At 46.3% G+C, this 11,235-nt stretch overlaps 1 protein-coding gene across 1 annotated transcript; it reads left to right on the top strand.

Moving 5' to 3' along the window:
* The first annotated feature begins 7,465 nt into the window (after positions 1-7,465).
* LOC102447136 (olfactory receptor 6F1-like) lies at positions 7,466-8,410 on the top strand. The gene has a single exon (XM_014579832.3). It carries the CDS (start codon positions 7,466-7,468, stop codon positions 8,408-8,410), a length of 945 nt encoding a protein of 314 aa, XP_014435318.3.
* The last annotated feature ends 2,825 nt before the right edge of the window (positions 8,411-11,235 follow it).

Raw genomic sequence — 11,235 nt, 5'->3', positions numbered from 1 at the left:
CAGGACCAACCCAACTAAATCAACCCAGCCAAGGCTTGGTCATGCCAGGACTGAAAAACCTCTCGGGATGGAGATTCCACCCCCTCCCTAGAGACCCCATCTCAGGGCTTCCCCACACCCCTAAGGAAATCATTTTTCCTAATATCCAACCTTGACCTCCCCCCCACTGCAACTTGAGACCATTACTCCTCATTCTCCCATCTGAGAACACTGAGAACAGCCTCTCTTCATCCTTTTTAACCCCCCTTCAGGTAGTTGAAGGCTGCTATCAAATCCCCCCTCACTCTTTTCTTCTGCAGGGTTAAATTTTGATGCAGTTTCCTAACTCTCAACAGGCACTATGGGCAAGAATTGGAAAATGTGTGGGCACCCAACGGGACTCTCAAATGCAAATTGACACCAAACTGTCACTGCTCTGGGTGGATGTTAGCTCCCAGGTGGTATGTGAAAATTACAACGGACTTCCCTCAGTCTAACCTTTTGTGATTTCCAAGTAACTTAAACAATTGCACGTGGGTGAGTTCGCAAGAGAACAGACACAGAGGATCAAGGCTCCCTAATGCCCCCTGCTTATCTATAGCGGAGGACAACGTCTGTACCAAGACAGGGGCTGGCACATTCTAGAAAAGCCCATGAAAGTCTGTGGAGACCCAATCTCCAGGGTCACTTCTGAGGAATATAAATTGGGGTTATTTGCGAGACCTGCCAAGGTGCCGTCCGTAAACAAAGCAGGTAAGGGGAAAGGCACCCGCATGGTAACGAAATGCAAACAGAATGAGACGCTAATCAACATAGAAATCTGTGTAATATGTAGGAGAATGTTTATGAAACCTTTAAATGTTTGATTTATAACTGGAGAAAAATAGGGCACCGTCATTGGCAATGATTTTTTTTTCTTAGAATCCAGGAGTGCTACATTCTAATGAGAGAACACACAGTCGGAAGGAGGCGATTGGCTAGTTCTCTCAACAAAAGCTAAAAAACTAGGTCGTCCAAAGTGTGTGTGTGTGTGTGTGTGTGTGTGTGTGTGTGTGTGTGTGTGTGTGTGTGTGTGTGAGAGAGAGAGAGAGAGAGAGTCTACCCCAGAAATATAATTTAAATCTCCTGTATTTGTTAAATCTCCGTACATATTTGTTGAGAGATTGTGGGTCTGTGTATCTGTATGTGTGTGTCTGTCTGTGAGTGTGTTTGTCCAAGAACTCTTCCCAGATGGTAAGCGCTAGGGCCACCAAATGCGGTAGGCAGCTTCCTTTGATCATAACTTAGGGTATGTCTACACTACCCCGCTAGTTCGAACTAGCGGGGTAATGTATGCATACCGCACTTGCTAATGAAGCCCGGGATTTGAATTTCCCGGGCTTCATGAGCATAAGCGGGGAGCCGCCATTTTTAAATCCCCGCTGCTTCGAACCCCGTGTAGCGCGGCTACACGGGGCTCGAACTAGGTAGTTCGGACTAGGGTCCTATTCCGAACTACCGGTACTCCTCGTGAAACGAGGTGTACCGGTAGTTCGGAATAGGCACCCTAGTCCGAACTACCTAGTTCGAGCCCCGTGTAGCCGCGCTACACGGGGTTCGAAGCAGCGGGGATTTAAAAATGGCGGCTCCCCGCTTATGCTAATGAAGCCCGGGAAATTCAAATCCCGGGCTTCATTAGCAAGTGCGGTATGCATACATTACCCCGCTAGTTCGAACTAGCGGGGTAGTGTAGACATACCCTTAGAGAGGTGTAGAAGTTGGATTGTGTCAGGAAAACGGGATATGCCCATGGGATCGCTTCTCAGGAAACCAAATGGAAAAGAGACACAGAATCCCAAAGGCAGATGAATGGGGCTGGTTGTGGGTGTGCCCCACTCCTGTCCAGGACTGTGCCAGCCCCAATCCTCACCCACCAACTACCTTTTAGGGACCTGCATGGGGGACTAAATATGCCCTCTTCCAATTCACATAGGAACATTTCTGGCTGTTCCCCTTCTTCATGGAGCAAGGGGAAAGTGCCTAGTTTGCTAGCTGGGGAGCACAGGGGACAAATAAATTGGGACCTGCCCCAGCTGGGGGACGTGCCCTCCCTCCCCCAGCTGTGCCCGTTGGACCTGCAGCGGCCATGGAGAGACGCGTCTCACCTGGCCCCACATTGCTGCGGTGAGAGAGGGCTGGGGTTAGCCCCTCTTCCCTGGCAGCCTGAACCTTGCACCCTCCTCTCCAACCCCTCCCCATAGCAATGATTCAAATGAACCATGGACATTTTCATTCCCCCCAAATAAATGGAGTGAAGGACCCGAGGGACGCCAGATAAATCTGTGAGTTAACAGACACGGTCTCCAGGTTCGGGGGTGATCCCACCTGGTGCGGGGAAAACGTTTCCCACGGTGAGTCACCGGTGCGTGGGTCACATATGTCCACATCTTTCCTCTCTCTCACATGTTCTGTCTTTATCTCATTCTTCTGCAACTCTTGAGTGCGTAAGAGACCACAATGGCCTCTGCCACAGGGGTGCAGCTCTCACAGCAGCTGCAGGGGGCTGAGTCAATGAGACAAAAAACTAAAAGTGGACAGGTCCCTTCATTCAGATGCAGGCTTTTTTCGTAGCCCAAAACACCACTCCGGCAGATGGGAAATAAGGAGTGGGTGATTGTCAGACTCTGTCACTGAATTGCTGTGTGAACTGCACACAACTCCTGCATGCCTCAGTTTCCCAATCTGACAATACATGAGCTACCACTGCTCATCCGCCTTAGGCACATGGCTGCAGATTTGCAGGTGAGAGAGTTCTGTGCGCTTCTCCCAAGCTTTCCAGAGGGAACAAAGAGACCCTCATGGACTTCCCTGTCTTTGGGTCAGGCCCTCGTTAAGCATCGAGTTTAGGGCATTAGTAGGCAGGAGAATTTCATCTGTGTGCTGGACTTTGCTCCTGTCTGCTGATGCATCCCCGGACAGATCCTTTCCCCCTAATTTCTCCTAATTTTGCAGACAAATAGGTGAGAAGCAGCTGGAGATTGCAGGAGCTGGGAAGATAGCTGTGTTAGTAGGAGCATTTCCAGCCAATCTAGAGAAGTGATTATTCCCCTCTTTTTCGTACTGGTGAGGCCACATCAGCTGTTTGTCGGCAGATCGGGGCAGTCTGGACGCGCCGCGTCGACAAAGAAGCCTTTCTTGATCGGCACAGGTAAACCTGGTTTCACGAGAGGTTTCAAACAGCTGATCGGCAGAGCGGGGCAGCCATTTAAATGTAAATGAAGCCGCGATTATTTTAATCGCGGCTTCATTTCCCTCTGCCGATCTGTCTAATCTACATGCCTCTGCCGACAGAGGCATGTAGTCTAGACACAGCCTTAGAGTATTGTGTCCAGTTCTGGGCCCTCCACTACAGGAAAGGATGTCATAAGGAGGAGGGAGAAAACTTGTTCATCTCAGCCTCTGAGGATAGAACAAGAAGCAATGGACTTAAACTACAGCAAGGGAGGTTTAGGTTGGACATTAGGACAAAATTCCTAACTGTCAGGGTGGTCAAACACTGGAATAAATTGCCCAGGGAGGTTGTGGAATCCCCATCTCTGAAGATATTTAAGAGCAGGTTGGATAAATGTCTATCAGGAATGGTCTAGACAGTATTTGGTCCTGCCATGAGAGCAGGGGACTGGACTCGATGACCTCTTGAGGTCCCTTCCAGTCCTAGTATTCTATGATTCTAAGATTCTATGAAAAGATGTGGATGCATTGGAGAGGGTCCAACGGGGGCGATGGACAAAGAAAATAATTCAGGGGTTAGAGCACATGACCTATGAGGAGAGGCAGAGAGATTTGGACTTCTTTAGTCCTCAGAAGTGAAGAGTGGGGGGGATTTGAGAGCAGCTGTCAAGTCCCTGAAGGGATGTTCCAAAGAGGATGGAGAGAGGCTGTTCTCAGTGATGGCAGTTGGCAGAACGAGGAGCAATGGGCTCAAGTTGCAGTGGGGGAGGTCTTGGTTGGATATTAGGAAAAATGATTTCCCTACGAGGGTGGGGAAGCACTGGGATGGGTTCCCTAGGGAGGGGGTGGAATCTCCATCCCTAGAGGTTTTGAAGTCCCAGCTTGACCAAGCCCTGGCTGGGATGATTGTGTTGGGTCTTGCCTTGCTTTGGGCAAGGGGAGGGACTCGATGATTCCTGAGGTTTTCTCCTACTCTAACCTTCTATGATTCTATGATTCAAGTTAGACATTTGAAAATCAGCAGATCCAGACAATTCACATTCACGAGTGTTAGAAACATTGGCTGGGGAGCTCACTGGGCATTTACTATTGATATTCTTAAATCTTGGAGCATCGGGCAACTTCCAAAGATCTGAACCCATCTAAGGTGCCAATGTTTAAAGAGGGCTGATGGCAGGACCAATGGAGTTATAGACTTCTCAGATCGAGACTGACTTCAGGCAAGATAATGCGACGACTAAAAAGGAACTCAATGAATAAAGTAACATAATTACTGTAATTGAACCTGAGTTGATGGATCCTTTCAAACTAACGGGGTGTCTTTTTGATGACAGTACAACCGTGATTGTTAAAGGTAACAGTGCTGAGGTAACAGCCTTTTGGCCTGGTATTGCACAATATTTTGATTAAACAGCTCAAAGGATACAAATAAGACATGGCACATAATACATGGACTCTGGCTAAGTGTTGGGTTTCAAAAATGTCAGTGAGGAAGGGAATTATCAGGGAACAGGACTTCAACAGGGTTCAAAAAAAGGGCTAGATAGATTCATGGAGGTTAGGTCTATCTGTGGTGCTATTAGCCAGGATGGGTAGGAATGGTGTCTCTACCCTCCGTTTGTCTGGAGGTGGATGACGGGGGAGGGATCACGTGAGGATTACCTGTTGTGATCCCTTCTTTTGGGATATCTGGTATTGTCCGCTGTTGGCAGACAGGATACTGGGTTGGATGGACCATTGGTTTGACCCAATATGGCCGTTCTTCTGTGTATATGTTCTTATATTAACAGGTGTGAATCTACAGAGGTCCAGTGGGGTTTTGTGAATATCCTAACACTGTTTTAACATTTTCAGTGATATGGAAAGTAACGTGAACACACCAATGATAACGTTTACCAATGACACAAAACCAAAGGCGTAGTTAATGAAGAGGACAGGTCACTGATACAGAAGGAGCTGATCACTGAGAAAGCTGGGTGTAAGCAAACCTGACGTTTATTATGACAAAATATAAATGTACTTGCTGAGGGCTAAAGAATTTAGGCCATGCCAACAGGATGGTAGCCTGGGAAACAGCTACACTGAAAAAGACAGATGTTGAAAAAGTAGAGAGGTTTTCAAGAAGAGCCTCAAGAATGCTTCAAAGATTAGAGTGCACCACTGGAAACAACAGATTGAAGGAGCCTAGTCTAGTTAGCTTAGTGAAAGGGAGATGTAGGTGTGAATTCACCATGTGTTCATGGGGAGTCAGTCCAGCATAGACAATTATAACACAACACTGTGTCTGGAAGTTTCAGCTAGGCAAAACCAAACTGGGAAATTAGGGAAAAATTGGGAGGAATTAACTTTTGCAGCAATTTACTAACCATCATGGTGGATTCTCCATCAATGAGAATTTTTAAATCAAGATAATGTTTAAAAAAAAACCCATCTTCACATGGCTACATTTCTATCATCTTCTTTAGACATTGTTTGGAGAAGTTCCCTGAACTTTGTTACACAGAAGGCAAGATGAGATGGTCCCTTCCGGCTTTTTTATTTCCAAATTGATTCAACCAATGAGTTTATGGGTCCCTACATTTTTCAAAGTCCCACTACATGCCTCAAAACCTTGAAAATCTGACCCTTGGTGACTAGGGAAGGCCAATATGCAAAGGAGCTTTGATCATTCATAGCCAGACTTTCAGAGGTATTTAACGGGCAAAAACTTCAGGGGGACAATGGCTAGGACTTTCAAAAGTCTCACTTGCTGAAAATCTCCAACGGTGCCATCCAAACACTTTAGAAAGGGTTCTAGAAGTGATCCTGGCAATTACAGACCAGTAAGTCTAATGTCGGAACCAGGCAAATTAGTCAAAACAATAGTAAAGGATAAAATTGTCAGGCACGTAGAAGAACATAATTTGTTGGAGAAAAGTCAACATGGTTTCTGTAAAGGGAAATCCTGTCTTACTAATCTATTAGAGTTCTTTGACGGGGTTAACAAACATGCGGACAAGGGGGATCTAGTAGACATAATATACTTGGATTTTCAGAAAGCCTTTGACAAGGTTCCTCACAAAAGGCTCTTGTGTAAATTACATGGCCGTGGGATAAGAGGGAAGGTCCTTTCTTGGACTGAGAACTGGTTAAAAGACACAAAACAAAGGGTAGGAATAAATGATACATTTTCAGAGTGGAGCGAGGTAGCTAGTGGTGTTCCCTAAGGGTCAGTCCTGGGACTAATCCTGTTCAATTTATTCATAAATGATCTGGAGAAAGGGGTAAGCAGCGAGGTGGTAAAGTTTGCGGATGATACCAAAATGTTTAGGATAGTCAAAACAGAAGCAGACTGTGAAGAACTTCAAAAAGATCTCACCAAACTGAGTGATTGGGCAACAAAATGGCAAATGAAATTTAATGTAAAGTAATGCAAATTAGAAAAAAATAACCCCAACCATACGTACAGTATGATAGGGGCTAATTTTGCTACACCGAATCAGGAAAGAGATCTTGGAGTTATAGTGGATAGTTCTCTGAAACTATGTGCAGCGGCGGTCAAAAAGGCAAATAGGATGCTAGGAATTATTAAGAAAGGGATAGAAAATAAGACCCAGAATATCTTACTGGCCCTGTATAAAACTATAGTACGCCCACATCTTGAATACTGTCTACAGATGTGGTCACCTCACCTCAAAAAAGACATTTTGGCCTTGGAAAGGATTCAGAAAAGGGCAACTAAAATGATTAGGGGTTTGGAATGGGTCCCATATGAGGAGAGGTTAAAGAGATGGGGCTTTTCAGTTGAGAAAAGGGGAGATTTAGGGGGGATATGATAGAGATATATAAAATCATGAGTGGTGTGGAGAGGGTGAATAAAGAAAAGTTATTTATTAGTTCCCATAATACAAGAACTAGAGGACACGAAATGATGTTAATGGGTAGGAGGTTTAAAACTAATAAAAGAAAGTTCTTCTTCACACAGAGAAGCTAGATAATTTCATGGAGATTAGGTCCATAAAAGGCTATTAGCCAGGGGATAGAAAGCTGGAGAAGGATGGCAGGAGACAAATCGCTTGATCATTGTCTTCGGTCCACCCTCTCTGGGGTACCCGGTACGGCCATTCTTATGTTCTTATGTTATGTAGAAACTCCTCTCTTTTAGAGCCCTGATCAACTAAGCTGATTTTGTAATGGGACTTAGACCTCTAAATCATTTCCACACCTTTGTGAATGTCTTGTCCAACAACCCATACAACAAAACTGCCCCACAGTTACATCTCTTTTCTCTTGACAGATGGAGCTGCCATCTGGAGTAGAGAAGAGAAACCACTCCAATAGACAGGAGTTTATCCTCCTGGGATTCTCCGGCAATCAATATTTGCAGATCTCTCTTTCTGTGGTGTTTACCACAACGTATGTCCTGACAATCGCAGGAAACGTTGCCATAATAGCTCTAGTCATGGTCCATCCTCACCTCCAAATGCCCATGTACTTTTTCCTTTCCAACCTCTCCTTCCTGGAGATCTGGTACACCACAGCCTGTGTCCCTAAAGCAATTACCATCTTCCTGTGGAAAAGCAAAACCATCCCCTTTCTTAGCTGCATCCTTCAGATGTACTTCATTTTTGCCCTGGGCTGCACGGAATTCTTCCTCTTGACCGTCATGGCGTATGACCGCTATCTGGCCATTTGCTACCCATTGCACTATAGCACCATTATGAGCAGTGCCAGGTCCTCTCAGCTGGCCCTGGGCTCCTGGGTCTCTGGTTTTCTGATTATATCTTACCCAACTTCACTGATGGCCAAGATGTCCTTCTGTGGCTCTAACATCATCAACCATTTCTACTGCAGCCCCGATTCCTTGGTCATTCTCTCCTGCTCAGACATCTCTGAATTTCTATTCACAGTTCTCATCATATCAATCATCATCATCCTGGGATCGTGTTTGATAACCGTGGTCTCCTACATTTGCATCATCTCCACCATCGTGAGAATCCCGTCAGCCCAAGGCCGGCAAAAGGCCTTTTCCACATGCTCCGCTCATCTTATTGTTGTGATTATGTGGTACGGCTCCAATATCTTCCTATATGTCAGGTTTTCCACAGAGAACCCTTTGGAGATCAACAAGATTGTCAACACTTTGAGCATTATCATAACTCCACTGTTAAACCCTTTCATCTACACTCTGAGAAATAAAGAAGTGAAGAAGGCTTTCTGGAAGATATTCAGTGGGACATGAAGTTAGTTTTGAACGACTTTCATTTTACTGCCTTGATTATCAACTTATTTTCATGTTTGCATTGGACAAGGACAGGCCTAGACAAAATGGTGCTACCAACAGAAGCATCTTTGATGTTCCTCCTCTGTACGTTAAACTGTTGAACACCTTTGTTTTAAAACTGCAACCTTTTAATTTAATTTGGCGACCCAAACTGCCAGACTTTCTTATGTTATGGGAACTTTTCCTAATTCACCTTTTCCACACTACTCATGATTTCATAGACCTCTATCATGTCCTCCATTAGCCTCCTCTTTTCTAAGTTGAACTGTCTAAATCTTTTTATTTTCTCTTCATATGGAATCTGTTCAAAACCCCTAAACCTTTTGTTGCCCTTCTCTGAACCTTTTCCAATGCCAATATATCTTTTTATTTTGAATGAGGCCACTGCCTCTGTACACAATATGCAAGATGTGGGGTGTACCATGGTTTATATTAACAGTTCACAAATCCTGATGGAAGGACATTACAAGTGAGGTTCCACTGGTTTCTGTTTTGGGACTGGTTGTGTTCATCAGTGATGTACATATTGGCATAGAGAGGAAGCTTATTAAGTTTGCAGATGATACCAAGCTGAGAGGGGTTGCAAGTGCTCTGGAGGATAGGGTCATAATTCAAACTGATGTGGACAAACTGGAGAAATGGTTCAAGGCAAAAACAGGTCAGAAGAAAATATGCTAATAAGATCACAACTCATGCAAATGGGTCCTTCATTAGCATATTTTTTGCTGAGAAAACTCATAGTGCAGATGAAGCTTATGGGTTTACCTGTTGTGCTGAAATAAAATTGGCCATAAGGTCAACTCCTTTGCAATCTAAGGGTTTACCTGGTGTCCTGAAAGCAAGCGGCTCAACAGGTCAACCCTTTGGAAACTTGAGTCTGTCTCTAGGATCAAGGTGGGGGGCAGAGGTGGAGTTGGTGACCTGAAAAAAAATGGACACCAGGTCAACTCCTTAGCTTCTATGTGGTTTCCCTTTTCTCCTGAAAGGAAGCTGACAATGGGGTCATCCCCTTTGCATTCTCGGGGTTTTCCTGAGGTCTGGAAGCAAGTGGGTCAGCAGGTGAACCCTATTGAAGTCTGTTGGTTTACCTGATGTCCTAAAAGCAAACTGGCCAACAGATAAACTATATTGGACCCTTTTGGTTTTCCTGGTGTCCCAAAAGCAAACCAGTTTCAGGCCAAACCTATGGCATAGCATGGGTTTAACTGCTGCCCAGAAGGTCACCACGTCAATCCTACAGGGATACCTCCAGACCTTTCATCATTTTTGCTGCTTTTCTCGGGACCCTCTCCAATTTTAACTCATCTTTCTTGAAATGTGCTGCCCAGAACTGGACACAATACTCCAGCTGAGGCCAAACCGACGCAGAGTAGAGCGGAAGAATGACTCCTTGTGCCTTGCTCGCAACACACCTGTTAATAAATCCCAGAATCATGTTTGCTTTTTTTGCAACAGTGTCCAATTGATGACTCATATTTAGCTTGTGTTCCACTCTGACCCCAGGTCCCTTTCTGCAGGATTCCTTCCTAGAGAGTCACTTCCCATTTTGTGTGTGTGACACGGATTGTTCCTTCCTAAGTGGAGCACTTTGTATTTGTTCTTATTAAACTCCATCCTATTTCCCTCAGACTGTTTGAGCAATTTATCCAGATCAGTTTGAATTTTGACTCTGTCCTCCAAAGCACTTTCAATCCCTCCCAGCTTGGGATCATCTGCAAACTTAATAAGCTTCCCCTCTATGCCAATATCTAAACCACTGCTGGAGATATGGAACAGAGCCGGCCCCAAACAGACCCCTGCAGAACCCCACTTGTTCTGCCCTTCCAGCAGGACCATGAATCATTAATAACTACTCTCTGAGAATAGCAGGATTGTGCGCGATGGAGCAGTTCAGACAGAGCAGAGGCTGTGGGGTAGGGTGGAAGGGCAATAGTAGAGTGGTGTGCATAGGAGAGCCAGAAATGGAAGGGCAGTGGGTGACAGTGAGGACTCGTTGTGACTGGCAGGACTGGTGGCCTGCGTGTGCTTGTGTGTTGCTGATCCCAGGACTGAGGAAGCAGAGGGTAGGAGGATGTAGGGTCAGAGGGAGGACAGAGGCAGCGCAGGGGGTCGTGGGAAGCCCAGCAAAGCCTGTCACAACCCAGCACACTGGCTCATCTGGCATTGAGGCCTGTGCGCCGGGTGCTGCCTCACTCCCTACGTCTGGGCCGGGCTGCCTGGCAGACCCAGGGGGACCCTCCGATGTGTTTACAATTCGGTTTCCTACAGCCCACCCCCCTCGTTAGGCCAGGCCGTGGGGGAGTGAAGGAATCGCCTCCCAAAAGGCCTCGCAGGCCTGACCCCGTCACTGACCACAGCCGGGGCGACTGGCCACCGAAACCAACCGGCCCCTTCCCCGGCCTAACTCCGCTCAGCGCCTCTGACTCTCCTCTCTGATCAGCCCCCCTGGGCCTGCCCCCCCCGCATCGCACAGCAACGCTCCCGGATAACGACCTCCCACGGGACCCACTTAAACAACTGGTAACTTTGTTTCTGCCACCTGCCCTTAATTGCAAGCGAGGTTTGTCGGCTCCCTGGCCGGCGCGGCGCTGCTCAGCGCTCTGGCTAAGGCAGGAGGAGGTGTAATGAGCCAGGAGTCTCCCTGTAAATCCCACCGAGAGGCAGGTGCTGTCCAGCTAGCGGAGGAGCTTTCTCATTAGTAGCCATGTCGCTAAGGAGGACGGTTTAATGAGCACAGGTTGAGGCAGGGTTTGTAGCTAATGATTATTTGTGTCCTAAACCTG

This window comes from Pelodiscus sinensis, chromosome 30, assembly GCF_052426305.1.
Source record: "Pelodiscus sinensis isolate ZL-2025 chromosome 30, ASM5242630v1, whole genome shotgun sequence".
Lineage (NCBI taxonomy): Eukaryota > Metazoa > Chordata > Testudines > Trionychidae > Pelodiscus > Pelodiscus sinensis.
The sequence above is the reverse complement of the archived record's forward strand: the minus strand, read 5'-3'. Positions and strand labels throughout refer to the sequence as shown.

What these genes read in the sequence shown, in the direction of transcription:
- LOC102447136 (XM_014579832.3), top strand. Translation starts at nt 7,466, where the DNA reads ATGGAGCTGCCATCTGGAGTAGAGAAGAGAAACCACTCCAATAGACAG.